General features: G+C 36.3%; 1 protein-coding gene across 2 annotated transcripts in view; it reads right to left on the reverse strand.

The window, feature by feature from the left end:
* Positions 1-1,060: 1,060 nt before the first annotated feature.
* Positions 1,061-21,819, reverse strand: part of JAK1 (Janus kinase 1) — a 52,379-nt gene continuing 31,620 nt past the window's right edge. For both annotated transcript variants that reach the window (XM_034433287.3, XM_034433288.3), the window contains exons 9-26: positions 20,196-20,375; positions 18,341-18,498; positions 16,398-16,521; positions 15,093-15,282; positions 13,942-14,048; positions 13,123-13,263; positions 12,497-12,584; positions 11,919-12,046; positions 10,794-10,929; positions 10,072-10,223; positions 9,464-9,614; positions 8,585-8,679; positions 7,738-7,930; positions 7,215-7,339; positions 6,342-6,514; positions 4,337-4,454; positions 3,844-3,954; positions 1,061-2,907 (exon numbers count right to left, since the gene is read on the reverse strand). In XM_034433287.3, coding sequence (XP_034289178.1) covers positions 2,806-2,907; positions 3,844-3,954; positions 4,337-4,454; positions 6,342-6,514; positions 7,215-7,339; positions 7,738-7,930; positions 8,585-8,679; positions 9,464-9,614; positions 10,072-10,223; positions 10,794-10,929; positions 11,919-12,046; positions 12,497-12,584; positions 13,123-13,263; positions 13,942-14,048; positions 15,093-15,282; positions 16,398-16,521; positions 18,341-18,498; positions 20,196-20,375 — 2,472 coding nt within the window. In that variant the 3' untranslated portion in view covers positions 1,061-2,805. The remainder of the gene's footprint in view (positions 2,908-3,843; positions 3,955-4,336; positions 4,455-6,341; positions 6,515-7,214; positions 7,340-7,737; positions 7,931-8,584; positions 8,680-9,463; positions 9,615-10,071; positions 10,224-10,793; positions 10,930-11,918; positions 12,047-12,496; positions 12,585-13,122; positions 13,264-13,941; positions 14,049-15,092; positions 15,283-16,397; positions 16,522-18,340; positions 18,499-20,195; positions 20,376-21,819) is intronic.

Here is a 21,819-nt window from a genome sequence, read left to right on the forward strand (position 1 = left end):
TGTACTACCCGGTTGTAGATTGGCCCCACGGGTCAGATCTAATCACCTCACGGGCCAGATCTGGCCCTTGGGCCTTGAGTTTGATACTGCTGCTTTAGTTCTATTGATAGATCACAGCAGCATGAATTATTATTTTGTCCATGCCCTCAAATTGCAATTTTCTAGGCATGTGCTAAACTTGAATAGAAAAAAAAAAAACCCAGTAGAAATGCAAAAAAAACAAAACAAAAAAAGTGTCTCATTCATTTGCCCATACAAGTTCAAACAATACTGCACTTCTTTGATGGTGAGCAGCTTTATAAAAGGCTTCTTTGTATACATTATGGGAGGTGAAATTCTACACAGAAGTCCTGTAGTAGGTAAAATAAGAGCCCCTGTGGATTTTACTCCACTAGTCATTTCCGAGGTGGTGCTTATCTCCATTTCAAGGGCCATTGAGCTAGTACTGTCTGAAGATGTTTCCGCAGTCATGTGGACAACATGGCATTATGGTGCACTGTTACCTTCCCACCAAAGTGGTACCTATTTATCTATTTGCATTTAGATGCTTTCAAACTTCTAGATTTGCAGGAGATAGCGCACAGATAGGTGCTCAGCTGACAAGCCCAGTGTCTTAATCACTGAGCCATCATGCCGTAGAATTAATTCAGTAGAACTAGACTGAATTTACATCATGTATCCAAAAGTAGACCAGCTTTTTCATATCCAACCATTCTTTATGAAATAGTGCATGCAGCACCCTTACCCCAGTGGCTTCTATGAAAACCTTTAAAAAAAAAAAAAAATCCTACGCTGCTTTTGACCAAAGTTAACCAACTGCAGACATTCAACTTGATATGCATGAATAATCATAATCTTTTTTTGGGTGTTCTTTGTTACACATAGCCCAGTGAGTCATACCTGACCTTGTTACACATAGCCCAGTGAGTCATATTGCGGGGCTCTATAAATACTGTATAACAAATAAATGAATAAAATGAACAGCTATCAGGGAAATGGACATGAAAATGACAAAACACAAAAATGGCCGACTGAGATGGACCAATCACTTCAAAGTATGTGGAGTATAGGCTGGAGCACAAAGTCTTTATTTGGAACATTTTTTTTAAAAATGAACATTTCTGGATAAAATCAACAGGGTTTTCTTTAATAAAGAATAACAAAGTGCATATAGAATATGTATAGATTACATAAAAGAACAGGCAATTTGAAAGATGGGTTAGGATTAAAACTACATTTTACATTATTGCAAATCCTGAATTACTCTGTAAATGCAATATTTTATTTTAGGAAAGAATAGCTTCCTTTTAAAGAAGAATGCCCCTTATTTTATTTTTTTTAACCTAAAAAAGACTTGTGAATTGACAGCGAAAAGGATAATCTGATAAATCCAGTATCATGGTTCCTTTCCATGTATATGCATATTGCCCTTTTCCTTCAACTAAAAATATAGAAGGGATCAGGTTTATTTAGATTCAACAGATTGGGTTAAGTATACTTAGAATTGACCAATGAAATAAAGCACCTTTCTTTAACAGTGATTAAATCTGGATCCAGCTCAAGAGCTTTTCAAATCTATAAAGTTCTGACTATTTCCTTTATAAACTACAGATAAAATACATACATTATTGTTGAATAATGTATTGTATCATATTTTATCTGTGGCAACATCCTTGTGCAAAAGGGACGTTGCAGTTCAGAATAAAAGATACACCCAGGTCACTTCTCTGGCTAGCTGCTTAATTTGTTGGTTTGCCTCATGACATTTACTAAAAATATTATCAGGCATGAGGTGTGTCACTTCAATATTGATATAATGCTTTTCCATTTACCTACTATTTGGCTCACATATAAAAAGACGGGCATATAAAAATCCTGCATTCTGCATAGGATGCAGAACACCTACTGTATATAAAAAAATTAAAAGTTATTTGAACTGTTTCATTTGGAAATTTCCCTTCATAGTAAAAGGAGCGACCGTTGGCATTTGGCCCTGGCCCAAATATCCTAATTCAACATTCTTCCCCAACCAAAAATGACAATTTTTAACAGACGATTTCCTTAGCTTTCCATTTAGAGGGAAGTAAATAAACGAAAACATCAAACGATGTCCTAGGGATGAATGACTAGCAGAGGTCTCGGCTTTATACATGTGATGGAGGCTAGGTGGCACCAAGCATATAGGAGACAAAGTTTACAAATACACAATATACAAAAAGAAATAGGCTGCGAAGTAAAGAACTAGTGAGTTCCGCAACAATATGCTTTATAGTAATTTCTTCCTATGAATAGCAAGTATCCATAATATGATATAAACTTTCCCACTTTTAAGATGAGTTCAGACGTATCCTACTCAAGTTACGCGGGTAACTGAATTTGAAGGTTACAGATCCATATCCAAGCCTTCCCAGTGAATAGGAATATTTGTATGGCTCTTCCAGCAAAAACAGCATTAGCATTTTTGCACAATGTACATTTTCAGAGGCTTTCATGAAGAAGCAATGTAACATGCTGCATACCTCCAGGCCATTATCCTGACAAAACTTCTGTTTTCTTTTAAACATTTTGATAACATTCATATGTTGCACAAGCCAATCACTATTTTCACCAATTTGAACCTAAATGAATGGAATACAACAGTTCTGGCCATCACACAGAGGGCGACTGCCAAGTACTCACTGGGTTGACTGAGTAGCAAACTCTTATTTCCAAGCAAAAAGGAATTGCTGAATTGCAAAATTACAAAATGTAGCAACAGGCTGTCTTTTTAAAAATATTCAACAATAGCAGTATAAAAATGTTGGATTATAACTTCGCAATGAGTGTTTCAAAGCCTTGAATCAGATTGTGAAAAGTTGTCCTCTCACCAGGGTCCTGTACCCAACACTTCCTCATCAGTTGGTTAACCTAGAAAATAAAAGGCACAAAGGTTCTTACCACGACATTTGCTTCCTGAGGTTGTGACAGCACACAAGACACCTTTTTTAAAATCCTATATTAGCTAAAGAAGCAGGAAACCCCACGTCTGACTTGCTTTCCCCCCTCCCTCCGTTATAGGAGTTTGTTTCTATAACTATCTTAAGGGAAGCCATTTAAGAAAGAGACTCTAATTATGTTTTAAGTGTCCTGTAATTTGTAAGGCTATTAGAATATGCTAAAATTGATTATCATACAGAATTATTACATGCTTCATTCCATGCTTGATGAAGAAACTGAAAAAAGAAAAGGGCCAAATATGCCATTAGTAAGGCTGTAAAAATTGTAACTAAAACTTGCAATAAAATGATTACAAAAAAGGTGTTTGGGGAATAATGATTAAGGCTGGAATGCTCAAATTTATTATAAAGAGGATATTGTTTTCCTCCGAATGTTTTCTCTATAAAATAATGAGATCCTACTTATTTGTCATCAATGGATTTAAATATGGCATTCTATCCCTGCGTCCAAGTCCTGGAGGCAAATCACAACTCAGCCGAAGTTCTGCAGAAATTCTTGGGAAAAGGAAATAGATCACTTGGATAATTAAAGTGGAAAGGGGGACATTTACAGTGAGTTGACTCAATACTTCGATTACAGTGAGAGGAGTTGATCCAGCCTTACCGTGTAACTAATTCAAATTTGGGCAAGTGACGGATTTTCCTGTGACCCAGGGCAGGAACTTTCAGACAGCATATAAGGAGGGGGTGTACCTATGCCTGAGAGAACCTTGCTAATTAGACTTAGATTTGTGTAAATCTGTTATGGTTTAGTGCTTAAAAGTGTTGCCATTTTGATGGCAGTTAAAAAACGCTTTAGAAATCGGAGGCCCTTTTATAAAAGGAACAAAGGCAAAAACATGTTTACCTCTTCTGGACAGTTTTTAGGACAAGGCAAACGCTTTCCCTCTGCTAATATGCGTACCAGCCGCGTGACTGTCATCTGGCCTTGCGTTGGGCCAATCATATTCAGGAATTCCTGTAGGTTACAAAAATATATACTAAGCAGCATTCCTCCTGATAGGTCCAATAATATGGGCATTAATATTAGCAAAACTTTATGTTGATAACTTTGTGCATGCTGTTCCTTCCCCCAATAAATTGACAAATATAACCACAAATACCAATTGGCTTAAAAGGTCTAGAACTGCGGACAGTTCAACCTATTCAATTTAAACATTTAAAAATATATTTGGTAGGTAAAGAAAGGTTTCCAGAAAAATGCCCTGAATATTTATGCCACCCCACTTTTTAAACAAATTATGGGAAATTCAGCATCTCGGAAACTGCCTGCAAGGAAGAATCCCCTGTGGGATCATGAGCATTACACTAGGGGGAAAAAATATTTCACTGCTACTTACTGCCATTGGACTACACTCAGAATCACAGTATGTTAAAAGTTCATACAGGGTCACTCCAAAAGACCAGACGTCTGAAGCAATATAGAATTTGCTCTGTAATAGGCATTCAGGGGCATACCTGCAAACATAGGAGATTTATTATTATTATTATTATTTAACTGGTATTATTTAGCATTGTTGCCCAGCATTTACCCAATTAATACTGGGAAATGTTTGATTTCTGGGTTGTAGAGATAAAGTCATCACAATGTGCTTTGTTAATTTAATCCTAGAACCGTGATGGTGAACCTATGGCACGTGTGCCAGAGGTGGCACGCCACACCCTTTCTGATAGTCGCTCCAGTTCAGCTCCACCGGACATGTACACGCTCCTCCCGCCAGCCAGCTGGTCTTCGGGTCTCTGCTGTGCATGCATGGGGGGCATGTGGGGGCCACGCACACATGTATGGGGGCCACATGCATGGAGACATGCAGGGGGCCGCGTGCGCATTGCATTTTGGGGGTTTGGGCACACATGCGCGTGTGCACTTTGGGCACTCAGTTCAGAAAAAGTTCGCCATCACTGTCCTAGAACAAAGGGTTGAAGAACAAACACAAGTGCTATGCATCGGTTGAAGAGAAAACAAAAAGGAAACTGAATTGAAGAACTGAAATGTTAAGCAATAGGTTACTGAAAATAAGCAACTGTTACAGCAGAAAATAAAAGTTTTTAGGAGATGAGACTAAGGTTTCTTTAACAATTCCGGTGCTTAGGCTAAAGTAGGTAGGCAATTTGATGCTCTCCTAACACCTCTGGCACAACAATCACTTTCAAAGTTGGTTTGTAGCCATTTGGGGGATGGGGTAGATGCTTGCCTCCATCTAAACATTAATGGAAGTAAACCATTAATGGAAGTTATGCCTTTATTTGTACTTATATTCATGTAACAGTAATCTTGAGATTGTAATAGATTATACAATATTCTCATTTTAGGTCAAATCCATATAATTAACTCAAATGATTTTAACCAATCATGTCTTCCAGTTACAGGTAGTCCTTGACTTACAAGAGTTAATTTAGTAACTGTTCAAAGTTACATCATCACTGAAAAGGGTGACTTATGACCGTTTTTCACACTTACAACCATTGTAGCATCCCCATGGTCACATGATTGACATTTGAATGCTTGACAACTGACTCACATTTATGACAGTTGCAGTCCAGTAATCACGTCATGAAATCACGTTTTGTGACCTTCTGACAAGCAAAGTCAATGGGGAAACCAAATTCACTTAACAACTACTGTGTTTCCCCTAAAATAAGACATCCCCTGATAATAAGCTCAATCGGGCTTTTGAGTGCATGGCAATAAGGCCAAGCGCTTATTTCAAGGTTCAAAAAATATAAGACAGGGTCTTATTTTCGGGGAAATACGGTATGTTATTAATTTAACAGCTGCAGTGATTCATTTAACAAATGTGGTAAGAAAAGTTGTAAAATTGGGGCAAAATTCACTTAACAAATTTCTCACTTAACAACATACATTTTGGACTCAATTGTGATCGTAACTTGAGGACTTCCTGTATAATGGGGTAGTATATTTTAAAAAATTTTTTAAAAAAAAATTCTTGATTTTTTTATGTATATTCGTTGTTTTTAACAGTCGCTTGGTCGACTGTCGTTGTGAGCTGCCCTAAGTCCTTGGAGATAGGGCGGCATACAAATTTTATCAAATAAATAAATAAATGGGGATATTTTCCCTGCTTACTCTACCCAATCTTTCCGGCTCTGCGAACAGGCAGCAGCAGTTGTGGGGGTTGTACAAATTCAGCTTGCATGGCCCAGTTCCCAATGGGCTGCAGCTGACTGACTACAGAATATCACGACAGTATCACATTGGACCAGGAAGCCTAGGATTATACAACAGAATAGTCCACAGTGACACAGAAGAGGTTCATTCACTTTAGCCAACTCCTTTCCTTGAAGGAAAAATAACTGCTTAGGTTCCTACTGGCCATCTCTTACCAGAACACAGGGCTGTCTCGATCATCATTCACTTTGTAATATTCCTTATCAGTTTCAATGGTTTTGGTCAGCCCAAAGTCCCCAATCTTTACTCTCTGCTCATTTTCAACCAGAACGTTCCTCGCTGCTAAGTCTCGATGAACATACTGTCGAGATCCAAGATAATCCATTCCCTGAATGAAGAAACAAACATCTGAAGTCAATTTTATTTTCTTCTGGCCGCAGACCAACCCCTTAGAACAGTGGTTCTCAACTTTTTCTTCATCATGGATCCCCTTTAAATACCTTTTGTGGCCATGGCCACAGACCCCCCCAAGACTTAAGATTTAAATCATAACATTTCTTCAAGCCTTCATCGACCTCCTCTGACAAAAATCACAGTCCCCCCCCAGGGATCTGCAGACCATAAATTGAGAACCACTGATTTGGAACATTTTTTTTCTTTAAAGGTTTTTTTAAAAAAGGTCTATGCCAAATTCCTTTATTTTCATTAGGTGGACTGTTTAAAGAATCAATGATTTATAGAAGTGAAAAGTATATTGGTTAAAGAGAGCCTTGCTACGTATGCAAATGTTCTTTTAATGCAAGGGTGCATAACATGGAACTCCTCCCCTATCACAGAATGCTTTTATTAATCTTAATGCTGCCTCCGTATATGTTTTAACATAGTACTGCCTTCGTGGTTAACTTGATTTATTTTTTTAAAGATTATACTTTAAATGGCCTCATGGGGGATTACCCTAAAAGGGGAAATACACTAAATAAACATTCTAGGAGAAACTAAAGTGTTTTTTATGACTAATTATTTCAAACACCTACTTAATATGCTAATTGGAAATTAAAGTTTCTTCGTGTCTGCTATTAAATACCTACCTTGCAGATTTGCACAGCGTATTTCAGTTGTTGTTTCAGGAAGATTTTACTTTTGTTTCGAGGGAGATAGTCTTTCAGGCTTCCAGAAGGAAGAAATTCCATGATAAGCTTAATTCCGTTACCACCTTGTATTTAAAAAACACACACACACAAATTATTTTAACCAAGTGTAGGAATTAATACCACTACCTATTTTAAATGTTCTTCTTGATATTCTGTCACTTAGCTAATAAATCTACATTCTAAAACAGAATTCTGGAGCATAAAGGAAGGTTGGTACTGGCGTTCAGTATAATCACAGTGGCAGATTTACAATAATGACAATCATGGAGATTCTCATAATTTAACAGAATATGAGTTTTGCAATGATGCAGGTACAATTTATTGAAAATAATTTATTTTAACTGAGCCACTCCTTAATTGAGATGGAAGGAGGATTTCTCTCATCAACAGGTCATCCTCTAATATGGAAAAGGAACATTTTATAAAAGTAGAAACAAATAAAATAATTTCTAGACATTACCATCTTCGGTGCAGATTCCTTTGTATTTCACAATGTTTTCATGATAAAGGTTCCTTAGAATTTCAATTTCCTTCTTAAGATCAGCAATATGATTCCCGCCACAATCAGGTTTCAGTGACTTTACAGCTACTTGTTCTCCTGTGTTATCACCTTCAGGGTCATACCTGCAGAGTTCAACTTTGCCAAAATGGCCCTGGTTTCACAAGAGAAAATAAATATTGATTCGGAATGTATTTTATGCTCGTCTGCTCAAGATAGTTACAAGTTATTGTGACAATAGTCCATAAATAGTCTGTGTTATTTAAAATAGTCATGTAAAAATTACCCCCATACACCTTTACTCCATGTGGATGCCGTAACCTGCCCAATCCTTTCTGGTTTTCCATCTAATAAATCCTACTGGACATTTCATACCATGGTTTATTGTCACAAAACTGCTTTGCAATATAACCGTTTCCTTACTTACCAATAAGAGATGGTAAAACATTCAGAGAGTTTTGAGCCCTCCACACCCATCTCTAATAATATTCTTCTTTGCTGTCACAAGCCTTCACAAGAATTTATATTATTTATAATCCCATTTGTCACAGGGAACGTTCCATACTTGACCCAGTCATAAAGATGTAGACAGGACATTTCCCAACAAGAATGATTCTATTATAAAAGACTTTTGGGAAGTAGTAGGAGCCCACTATAGCATACTAATCATAGTAAAAGAAAAACGTAGCTACATTTTTTCAAACACCTGTTACAAGCTCAAAGGAAGAGAATATCCTTGCTGTTTCATATTGCTGCTCACATACTATTAGCTTTAATAATCAATACTGCAAAATAATAATAATAATACCTCTCCTAAATCACGGATCCGCTTCAAGAAACGCTTTTCAAATATTGTAGGATCAATCTCTGCATTAGGCTTCTTCTCTGAGACAATATCAGGATCTGACAAAGACAGAAACATGTCTACATAATTACTCAGATTTCAAAAATTATTCTATATTGTCCCATATGCTGCTGGCTGTTAAGATGTACCACATTTATTTTACTGACTCCTCTTGATACTCCCAGCCAACCACAGCTGCCATTTTTTCCTCATATGATGGAAAACTGTTTTCAGAAAGAAGGCAGACAGCTTCAAGTGGCAAAGGGAAACTAGAAGCAATGGGCTAGTGATCAGAAACCACCAGCTCCTATCTGGCCTGGTAGGTTAAACTTTGTGTTCTTTTTCCAGAACTAACAGTACAATTTGTTGCAGCAAGGCAGCAGAATCGCAACGAAGTTAACAGATAAGACCTATTAAGTGTAATTGTAGTAGATACATTTCAATGTTTCAACCACTGGCAAGAGAGAGTAACAAAGGGAGTTACTGTATTCAGGTGAAGCATACTGAATGTGTTTTCTTTGCATTTCTGCAAGTTGCTTCCAGAACTGTTAAAATGTAGGATTTTACTCCATTTTTGTAGGATGTAGGATTTTACTCCATTATCTCCATGGAGATAAAATCCAAGTCATGATGTTACTAACCTTAATATATGGGACTATTATACTTATACTTGCTGACCTGCAGTACTTTCTCTGGCTCTAAAGAACTCTGCCAATAAGGATTTCATTTGTTTCTTTGAATTCTGAGATGACATTTGCACATTTAGCTTTGTTACAGAATGCTATTAAGCCCAGGAGGTACTATTTGCTTATTATTAATGGGACGAGAAGGAAGAGTCCTTACTTTGCTCTTCTAGCTTATTGATATCCCGCATAATTGCTCTAAAGAACGGCCTCTGACTGGGGTCATAGTGCATGCACTGCTTCATCAAGTCAGCCAGCTCCTTGCATGATGGGGCTGGAAGTATGAAGTGACCTTCATAAAATCTCTCCTTCTGCAAAAATGAAATGAAAGCAATGGCATTATTCATAGAACTAGGAAATAAACCTCTCAATAATATTCCACAAAAGATATCTACAGGTAATGTTTTCTGAAGCGTAACTCCTATCACAGAATTGAAGATTTTTTTCAGACCCCCATTGTAATTCCAATTACCCACAAATGACTGAATAAAGTTCCCTTCTAAAGTTGCCAGTGAATACTCACTTTTCAATGTTAGTGAATACTATGAATGACACAGATATTGGATGTATTAACTAATGCTGTGAGATTGTAAAATCTATTACACTCTAAGAAAAGTTCACTTTTCCACTTGTGTTGCCAATTTTCAGTGGGAGAACTAAAAGGTGTTTCCACACACTAAAGACAAACAAGAAGAGAGTTTCTTTCTTCTTACTTCGGTAGCAAGTCATCAAGAAAAGAATGCCTGCTTGACTTTCCCAGAACCTCACCTCTGCTAAGGTTTTGTCTTTAAGTGGTACTTCTCCATTGTAGCAAATTTCCCATAAAGTGGTCCCGAAACTCCATTTATCTGCTGCCACATTTAAATTTTTGGAATCTTCCACACATTCTGGAGCCAGCCAAGGAATGCGCTCCACACATTCTTAAAGGAAAGAGTGAGAGAAAATTTGGAATGAATTGTTAACTAGTGGTATTCTGCCTACCACAAACTTGATGCACCTGAACAGTGGAGGGCTCTTGCTCTGGCATGATGCCAGGCCCTCCCCTCAGCTATCCTTGAAGGCTGATATAGGAAGGGACAAAAACCCTGTGACTCTGGGCACACAGAAACAACAGAGCATGTATTTCTCCAGTGCCAGTATTACAGAGACATTTGTACGAGCCACATCTTACCAGTACTGCATAAATATCCAAAGGGCTTAGGAGAATTCTATTCCTCTTGCTACTGTCAGATACCAACCCTACTGTAATGCACAATTATAAAATCTATTAAAAGTTCACTGAATTCCACTTGTCCTGCCAATTTAGAGCAGGTTGCTTGAAAACTCTGCCCACTTTCCCCACTTGGAACATGATTCAACTAGTGTCAGTGAGGAATAATAAAAGTTAGCTAAGGTAAAGGCTGAACCAGTTAGCAGTGACATGCAGAAGTAGTATTCGTATTTCAATAAAATTAGAGGGTATTTTTCTCCATATGTACAAATAGTTTTACCTTGTCTAGATAGCACTGTAATTGGAATTCCTGGATCACTTAGCTTTATGAAAGGTCCATATTCGTTTCCGATTCCTTCTCTTGCTAACAGTATATTTTTTGTGCACACATTCCCATGTACTAAGTTTTTGTCCTCCTGCATTTCAGAGAGATTAATCAATATTTCAACCGCATGTTAAATACTATCAGACAGCATGAAAAGGTGCTGAAAGAAACAGGTTCACAAAAAACAATGGCTTGGATTCTAGGAGAAGTTATCTAATCAACATTCAAAGAAGAAACGTTTCCTATTCCCCCCCCCCACTCCTGATGATTTCAATGTTCAAGCCTCTATTGCAGAGGTCTTCAAACTTAGCAGCTTTAAGACTTGTGGACTTCAACTCCCAGAACTCCTGGCTGGAGAATTCTGGGAGTTGAAGTCCACAAGTCTTAAAGCTTGTCAAGTTTGAAGACCTCTGCTCTATTGAAAGACTTTGGGAGACTCAAAAGTGCCAGTAAGGAGTAGGCAAAAGATATACAAAGCTATCTTTATCACAACTTTCTTAAATTTATTTTAGGATCCAAGCAAACAATCTCTTTTTCAACATGGTACAACACCAGAAAGCACCAAACTGCACTATGAATTCAAAAAAAAAATGGATTTGCAAAAGATACTAAAGATTCATATTCTATTTTTGAACTCAAGCATATCAACAGCCATTTCTTCTACGGCCTAAATTCCCACATTCATGCAATGTCTCCAACATTCGCAGATGTATTAAAAATTCCATCTTGACATTTCTAGACAAGAACTGAGCATGCTCAGTGAACCTAGAATGTTGATTAAATATGGCAGGGCAAAAACAAAAAAGGAGGGGACAGAATGTCTTAAAATCTGGGAGGGGGGAAACCAGGCAAAATTTGACCACCTTGTCTTCGTATCTACATTAAAACAATGCAGATAATTTAGTTACAGAGCTGAAGGAATTTTGGCCAAGATCACAATAATTTAAATCTAATTTAAAGCAAACAATTTACTACTTCATGACATACTAAATGTAAGTTGCTAAAACCTGAAAAAGGCTTACTTAGCAGCTATGAACCAGGAGTCAGAATAGCTATTGGTAGATGATATCTAGGACTTACCAGGTAGCTCAAGGCACTTGCCAACTGTTTTGCTACTTTGAATTTCCAAGGTGTTGTAAGAGCATCACTCCTACGGTGCATAAAAAGATCCAGAGGTCCAAACTCAACCAATTCTTCCACCATAATGTCTACAGCCACAGGAAAAAATATATAAATTAGACTAAAAATAGAATAAAAATACAGTTCATGTCATTCAGTCTTCAGTGCATTTTGGTTAGGGAGAGAAATCACATGAAACTGAATCTTCAGGAAAGTTTTGTTCTAAAAATATATGACTCGGTACGTAAATATTTTTCTGTTTAAATATTTGAGAAAGATGAGTAGGAAATTTCAAGACAGAATTAGGACTGTTGTCAATAGGCTGACTTGATCCTAAGCCTAAGTGGGGATTCCAATATCACCTGTGTCGTTTGGAGACCCCCCTGCCTCCACAAACCAGAGTGGGCTCCAGATACTAATCACTGGGAAGGGGCAAAATTAAATTGAGGACCTCTTGCAGTCATAAACTATCACTGTTCCATATACCTAATTAAGTCATTATTTCTGCTTGAAAAGTTGTATTCGGAGAGTTTACTTACTTTCTACATCACGTACACAAACTCCATGAAGTAGGACAATGTGCTTATGGGATATCTGCCTCATCATACTGGCTGTCTCAAAAAACGCCTGTTAAAACACACACATTTCAGGGGTGACATCAACAAAATTGAAAGAATGATCCACAAAGATTTATCATCTCCCCAATACCTTTATCAGCCCCTACTAACAATTTGGGAAGGCTCATATTTAACTATTGTAAGAAGAGACAGCCCCGTCTATAATACTAACAGGTAGGATTCCCAGCACAAAGGTATCTAATGGAAGAGGAACGTTTTGTTCTGCACTGATAGATATTCAGAAGCACTGAAACAGTCTCGAAATTATGGATAGTTGTGCAATCCCACAAAAAGTCACAGCAACAGGTGTTCCATGTCTGACTCTCTCCCCAACCTTCTGAGTCACCTTTTCCTCTTCAGATCTGGCTAACTAGCTGCACAACTCAAGTGAATATATGGTTACACATGTCAAGGACAAATGCTTGAAACAGTTTTCAGTTTATATTTATAGCTTTTTTGTTTCAAACCCAACATTAAAGGTATCATACAAAAGAGAACCATCAGTAATATCAGTAATACTTTTACATAGTAACCTTAGAGAAACCTACCAGGGAAATGTCTCTGTGGCTTGGATCCAAAACTTTCAGCAGAACTTTCATCTGTGTTTCTCCCTGATAACTTTCATCGTCCTTATAGCTAAGAATTCCAGAGTAAATCTGTGTTCTTGTTCCTCTGCCAAGATGTTCACCCTAAAATACAAGACAAACCCAAAAATTGCAATCTGTATCAAATATGCATGTTTGACTTTTGACTGCTAGTCCTGCAAAGGGGGGAGGAATTAAACATTTGTTTTGCAGTTTCATTATTAATAGACAGTAAATGTACAGTATTCTTTGCTAAACAGAACAGTAGAAATAGTCAGATGGCTTTAAATTTAATTGAATTGACTGTGCTAGATAAAATTAGATATATTTAATGAACAGCTACCTCCATATTATATTTATGGGACTTCAAACTAATAGTCATTGTCTTTTTTTGTTGCCAGTTAATTTGTTCAAATATATTTATGCTAACCGTTAATTTCTGAAGCATGAAACTGAAAGCTACAAAACTTCTGATAGTGCTAGAAAAGGATATTGGGAAGATAGGACTGATCTCATGTAACATTAAACTATGGTTTAACATATCTCCAGATCATCCCTATCTGTACATATCTGTACTTAGCAAGAACGTGAATCTCATAGTGTATACTTTTTGATATGAATTCAATATTTCCCTTTTTGTTTGCTACAAAACAAACTTTCATAATTAGTCTGAGTAAATAGATTATGCAATGAGTTTTGCTAGATTTTCTTCTTCTTGCATCACTGCAAGTCTTCGGGAAAGAATGCATTTGTAAAATTTTAAAAGATTTCGTAACCACTTACTTGCTTTATTTCGTCTTTAAGTATTCGATGAAAACTCAGTTGACCTAAAGGACAAACTGGCTGCCACTCTAGGGACTTTTTTGTAGCTACTAGCAAATTGGAAATTTCTAGAAAGAAAAAGAAAACCTCTCACATATATTTGAAACAGATTGCCATCCAGATTTATTGCAGAACAAAATAATAATTAATAATTCTTAATAATGATTAATAATCCTTCAAATGATGGCCAGCATTGGATATTTTCCAAGTAAAGAAATACCAATATATTTTAGGATTAAATGTATTCCACAGAAGGTAGATGTTGAATTTGATTGTTATTACAAAAATCAACTTTCAGTTACAAATTTTACTAAATAGTTTGATATAAGTTACTGTCTCCTTCAGCGCAACTTCATATCTCAAAGCAGTTGTTGAATTAGTGCACTAAATGACATGTCCAAAACAAATCTACATGAATTTAAATTTATAGTTGCTAACCAGAACACTTCTACCATAGAATAGTTTGTTTTTACTGAAGCATTTCACACAGAAGATTCACTTCATTCAACTGCACTCATATAAGCCTTTATTGTTCTGTTGAATGTATAGTCCATCCATCTCTAAACAATACCAGAATGGCTGTTTAGCCTCACTGAACACAATGTAATATATGTGTGGCTGAACTATTGTGTCTTTCCTAACAATATCTCCTAAAGCTTGTGATGTCTAGAAGGATCTGAATTGTACTGGGATCATTATTCTGTCTGTTAATATCAAATTAACATGCTAATTAATATTAAGGCATGGGAGTTTAGGCACTTGTTGCATCTTTTGGGATTATTAGCTCCAGCTGCAAAACAAATATTTAATTAATTAATTTTATGCCATGCATCTCACCTACAGGATGATTACCTTTTTATAACATGTAATTCCTCTCTTCTATATTAAGTACATTCTTAATATCCAATCCTGGCCTTTAGCTCTGAACAAACCTCAATTATTTTAAAGAGGACTGATCTGTTTGGGATTGAATAACCTCAGTCTAAGAATACAAAGGCATCTATTATTTATAATATCTATATAGTTGCATAATATAGGATCCGGATGAAACAATATATTTTGGTGAAAAAAAATGTTAATATGAATACATAAAGCTAACTTAAAAACTTTACCTCTTGGTTTTGGCTGAACACATCTCTTGAGAGTGAAGACTATCATATCTGTTCTCAAGAGCTGCCCTTTTAAGTGGTCCATCAACTCTTTAAGTGATGGAAAGAACTTATCAGATCCATGCAGGAGACATCCATCCTTCTTCATTTCTATCTGGAAGTTCTTATACTGTTTTGGGAGATTCATTGAGTGCTTTGGAGAATGAAGGAAAAGAAAAATTAAAGAAACCACTAAGTGAATTCAGGTAAAATGTAGATTTATGTTCTTGTCTGGAAGAGAATGTAGTGAATGAAATAAAATCCCACTTGAGAACTGATCCAGCCAATATTTGCAGTACCATCTGGTGAAATCATACTGACCATATACTGGAAACCTTGATAAAACTAAAAAAAAAGTGTTATGGCAGTTTAGACATAGACAAGTTAATGTGGTCCAACAGATATTATGCGAATGCCTATGTTTGCCTCAAGTCACATTTTGCTCTTTGAATCCAGGTAATTACACAAATACGTTTTCTGTAATCAAATATCAAGCCTATCAATAGTTTTAATATAAATCATAAATTAAGATACCAATTACTATGGATGACAGGAAATATGTGATTCATTAGTGGAAATGTCAGTCAAAACAGAGCAGCTAAACTGTTCATTGTGACATACATATTATACCACTTCTTTGCTATGACATTGGTTGCTAGTCCATTTCTAGACCAATTCAACATGCTGGGTTTGGCTTTTAAAGACTTAAATGGCTTAAGTAACTAGATACTTTCACCCTTGGGTGTGTGAATCACCCTATGATTCACCCAATCATATAATGAGGTGTGTGTATTTTGTAATGAGGTGTATTTTTAGTCTGCATTTAAATATATATATATATATATATATATATATATATATATATATATATATATATATATATATAATATTGCTAAAACTGTTTTATTGCAACCTGCCCAGAGAGCTTTATTCAAATAGCTACCAAACCTCCAATTAATATATTAGCAATATATGCTTTCACTCCAGGAAGAACAAATTAAATAAGACTAGCATTGGCAAATCCCTGTCAATATTTATACCCCAATGGAAAAATAAGCAACAGAGATTAAAATCTGTTTAAAATTGCCAGTTACCACCTTAGAAACTGACAGGAAGCTCAGCTATTCCACGTTTGCTAAGAAAGAAATTTCACACTCATTTTTTTGAACCATTAATGGCAAGAGTATTATTTCTCAAGCCAATTCTTCAAAAATTATATTGCCTAGATCGAAGGTATTTAAAGAGAAAATTACTGGACTCCCATCATACCTCTGAATATTCCGTACATATCACAGTCAAGAGAATGTTGTTGAAGTCTGTACAGCTCCATCTCAATACGTACGTCCCTTCTTCATTGCCTTCCTGTTTCAGCTTATTAATAGCATATTCTGTGCTGAAAGACGTTTGAGAAAAGTGATTAAAGCTTACTAAATGTGGACAATTGACCATTCCCTTCAGAGCGTGCCCGTCTTTCTCTGGTTCTGCCACACTTGAGGTGGTTGAATTAATCCCACCTCTCCCCCTCCATGATCATGCTGCCCCCTCCCCTATCCTATGATCATTATTTTACCTTAATGGCATTGTTTTATTGGGTTAGGAATATTTATAGTTGATTATATTAATGTTTTTATGCTGTAAGTCGCCCAGAGTCACTTCATAGTGAGATGGACAACAAATAAATTTAATAATAAAAATAATAATAATAAATCTTTATACTGTTCTTTGTTGTTAGAAATGTAATGGCAGGGGGCATAATATATTTGAAATGTTGAGAGTTTGTTACAAGTTATAAAATGGCTTTTCCCTAGCCAAATGAGCAGAGTAGTTCAGTTTTCATGAGCCCAAAAATTGAGAGGCTCAAGAGGGAAGCTAAAATAAAAATAAAACTATAAAATATTTTTTAAATATGTTTTATATAAAAAAGCAAGTATTTTACAAGCTATAATGACTGGTTACAAAAAATATTGTTTCTGAAGGGAGATAGCTGTTTCAGGAAAAGACAATATGTGCCCCTTAGTTTCTAAGTGAACTTAATTTTGCTTACTAAAAAAACCACAATACCTGCTTCTGAAGCTTTAGAATACTGAAAACAGACATCTGGGGTGGGGAGGGGGGATGGCAAACTACTGTATAGTCAGCTCCATTGAAAGTGGAGCCAACGACCATGGTGAAATGAAGAAACAAAATGCAGACCAGTTCTTTGTAATTCCTCTCCAGACAAGGAAAAGACTTTTAGATCACCCAAAAGTGTTTCAGACAGTTGCTCCTCACAGGGAGATTGCAAGATAGTGGTCTCCAGCCCTTGGAGTTGAGGAATTAACCATCATTGCTCGAATTGCAGTCAGTGCCTTTCAAAAGGACACTGGGTTCACATACTTTCTTTTCTAATTGCTTTTGGAAATAGCTTGTTAATTGCTTCTTAGCTATTACGAAGCTTTGGATCAACAGGTTTTACAGCCTCAGGTGAGTTTCTTTCATTCTTTAGCAAAATAACTTTTAAATACAAGTTTAAGGACTTAAAAACCTTTTTGAATAAACAGCAAAAGGACTATTAAAATTTTATTTCTGAAAGGTGAAAATTTGAATTAAGGATTTGAATTAAGATTTTGGGATTAATTTGGAATCCTCCTGGTGGGAAAAAGCTTTTGTTATCAATTCTCTTTTTAAAAAACTGGGTAGGATGAGATCTTTAAGGCTGGACACTAGAGAGAATGAGGAGGAATTAAAGGTTATAATTAAATGGAAAAATACTTAAATTTGACTAATACAGAATGGAGCAAAATATTTTAACAGTGCTTCTATAGATAAGTGTTTAGAAAATATTAGGGAAGGAAAGCATGTTTTACCAAAGAAAAAGAGTGAGACTGAATGTAGATTTAAAAATGATATGCAACAAGAATGCTATGCAAAATGATGCTATATTGGATATACAAAAACAACTGCTGTCTTACTAATTAAAAGTGATATACAAATAACAAGCCAAATGAGTGAGCAGGATAACTTTCCATAATGTATGCACAACAGAGACTTGTTAATGCTGTGAATCATTTTGTGAGAAGGGCTAAAGAAAGAATGAAAAGAAATCAAGTCCGAGGACATTTTTTGAAGAGACTAAAGTTAAGGATTGTTGAAAGTAAAAGGAAGGAATATAAAGTTGATTTATCTAATCAAGGTTATTATATAATATATATATATATTGTTTATTAACTAACCAAATTGGGCCATGGCAGCCATTTTTAATATTGTGTTCTATCAGAGGTGGTGCGATATCTGTGCAAAGAAAGTGATGGGCATCAGCAGTCAACCTGAAGTATCCATCCACCAAAGCAGAAAACGACAAAGCTTCTTCACATGAAGACAATTTAAATTCCTAGAGTTAAAAAAAAAAATCTGAAGAGTTCTTCCACTTCAGGTAAGACACAATAACCAACTATTACAACTCCACCTTCAGGGATGGTCAAAAACGTTGGGCTGCTGAAATGAAGAGGAAGGCATGCTCTACCCAAGTACACAAATTAACCTAGAATGGCAGTTAAATCTATACCATGGTTGACAATGAGGTACAGGTAGACCTTGAGGTACGACCACAATTGACCCAAAATTTATGTTGCCAAGTGAAACATTTGTTAAGTGAGTTTGCCCCATTTTACAACCTTTCTTGCCACAGTTGTTAAGTGAATCATTGCATTTGTTAAGTTAGTAACATGGTTGTTAAGTGAATCTGGGTTCCTCATTGACTCTGCTTGTCAGAAGGTCGCAAAAGCTGATCACCTGACCCCAGAACACTGCAGCTGTCATAAATATAAACCAGTTGCCAAGCATCTGAATTTTGATCATATGACCATGACTTTCACACTTATGCAATGGTCATAAGTGTGAAAGTCATAAGCATGGCACATTTGAAAAATGGCACATTTTTCAATGCCATTGTAACTTTGAATGGTCACTAAATGAACTGTGTTGTAAGTCAAGGACTACCTGTTCTCTAAAACAGTGTTTCTCAACTTAAGGAACTTTAAGATGATTCCCCATGATGTTGGGGAATCCTGGAAGTTGAAGTCCTCTCATCTAGTTTCTAAGGTTGAGAGACACTGCTCTAAGGGCAGGGATTTAACTTCAGTTTACTAAATGCACATCTTTTAACTTCTAAAAACTTGGAAAAAATACAATATAAGCAAGAAAACAGAAATGACATCTTATCTCTTTTGTGCTGAGATGATAGGTGTGCCCTCTCTTCTAACCTTATCTGTTTCTATTTCTCTTTTCTTAAGTATACTAATGTCAAATGCAGGTTATCAATGCAGGTGTTTTAGGTTTTTTTTGTAAATTACTGCTTATGAAAATTTCAATATTTTTGCCTGGACTCAGTAATGGAATGTGTGGATAACCTTGCAAGATTCTATTAATGTATCTTTACAATAAATAGAATTCATCAAGTCATATTTCCTGTCTGGTTTATCTGGGAGGGCTGACATCAATCTTGCAAATCTGAAAGTATAAACTTCTGACTGCTGCTTTTGACTACCGTACTTAATCCATTAGGACTTTCCTAGGTTTCTTTCTCTGACAGTTAAGCCATTGAGGGCTCCTGCCTCTCTTGTGGATTGTTTCTTAGGCAGCATCTTTTCCCCTCGTTCCCCAAAGTCATTCCAACATTCCATTACAGAATCTCATGAGACCCATAAAGTACAATGAAATCTCATTAAAAATTCCATTTATTCCACACACACTTTTTGCTACAGGTAACGAGATGCTAGGGAAATCTCAAATTCAAATGAATGTTGAATCCTAGTCAACCTTATTATTATAAAAGTTGTTATAAAATAGAAGTTGCTAAGAAGTTTAGCCCACATATATAAATGAGCAAAATGCTGATATACACAAAGATAATATCTCTTCTTTCAACACACAGTATATTAACAGTAGATTACTAATTGTGTTAGTGATTGAGGCTACAAAATCAAGGGGATGCTACTTTGGAGCATTGTTAATTCTGATAGCATATAAAATAGCATATAAGTTAATTCTGACAGCATATAAGCATAAATGGCTTTATCAGACACTTACCATCCTCTTGTTATCTTGTTTATAGATGCAGACAGTAGATTCCTTGATCACAAGATGAGTTATTTCAGGAAAGTAAGAAAAACTGATCCATTCCTCCCTTTTGTTTTTTTCTTCCTTTTTCTCAACTTTGTCAGATTTTTTTTTCTTAATTTTCGGTTTTTCTTTTTCACTCTGTGTAATCTGATGAATAACATCATGCACCCTGAATAATTTGATTCATCTCATGTCTAGTATCTTCTCCAATCTTTCTCCAAATCTCTCTCTCTCACATACACACACTCTCTCTCATAAACACACAGGCGGAAGTTATATATTAAAAACCTCAGATTCAGTTATTTGCAGTAGTTGTTAGATTTGTTATTGTTACACTATTGTAAAACACTGGAAAACTAAAAGGCATGTTTCACTATATCAGTAGTATCATACCGACGCAAAGCATTATGAAAAATCCTTCAATAAGGATAAAATTGTATCACCTTATATAAATAAAGATAACATTTTCCTTAAAAAACACCCTTGGTTATACAAATGTAATTTTGAGCTGAAAAATTGAATAGGGATGGCTAAAATACTTTTATTCCTCAGATCAAATACCTGTGTTTCCAATTAATACATGCATGCATTTATTTATGTTAGATTTATCTCCTGTCAGGAGTTCAAGGTAGCATACAATTTCTTTCTCCCATTTTTTTCTACTATAACAACTTTCCTGGAAAATGGGTTAGACTAAGGTAATGGCTGTCCCATAGATACCCTATGAGATTTTGGGAACAAAGGGGAACTAGAACATGTATCTTCAGGTTTGAATCCAGTACTTTATCCACTACATCACATTGGCTCACACACATACAACCCCTTCCCCCACACACATAATGCCGACAGTCTTTTTTCTATTTTATATCTTTGCAACTTTGCACAGACTTTTTTAAAACTTCAGTACTGCAAATAAAATATTTATGTTACTAAATAATATATAATGCACCTATACTGGATATTCTATCAGTCATTTCCTTCTTCTAATCTTTTTTTTTTCAATAATGAGGTACAATTTCCAATCAGTTCACCACTAAAGGTCAGGCAGCTCCAGGAACCACAACACATTTCAAGGATGCTAGCTATGCTCCCTAAACTGCAGTTTCTCATCCTTACTCTTTTATTCCTGTTACAGCAGTGATGGTGAACCTATGGCACGGGGTCCATAAGTGGAATGCAGAGCCATCTCTCCGGGCATGCCAGTTGTTGCCTGTTGCTCTTCCGGGTTCCGGCACGCACATGCGGCCAGTTGGTCTTTGTGCACGTGGGAGCATCAGAAACTGGAAGAGCAGCTCCCTGGCACGCATGTGCAGGCTGGGAAGCTGAGCTTCTGGTTTCCGGCACGCACATGAGCACCAGGCAGCTGGTCTTTGGGTGCGCATGTGTACCAGAAACCAAAAGACCAGGTGACCGGCATGCATACACATGCTGGAAACTGAAAGCTCAGCTTCCTGGTGGGCACATGCATGCCAGGGAACTGCTCTTCTGGTTTCCGGCACTCCCGCACATGCACTCTCTCCCGTTTCGGCACTCAGTGCCAAAAAGATTCATCAACATTGCCTTACAGAATTTTCAGCCAGAAACATGTCTT

The sequence above is a fragment of the Pantherophis guttatus genome, chromosome 3 (assembly GCF_059756535.1).
Source record: "Pantherophis guttatus breed Tessera chromosome 3, ASM5975653v1, whole genome shotgun sequence".
NCBI classification, from domain to species: domain Eukaryota; kingdom Metazoa; phylum Chordata; class Lepidosauria; order Squamata; family Colubridae; genus Pantherophis; species Pantherophis guttatus.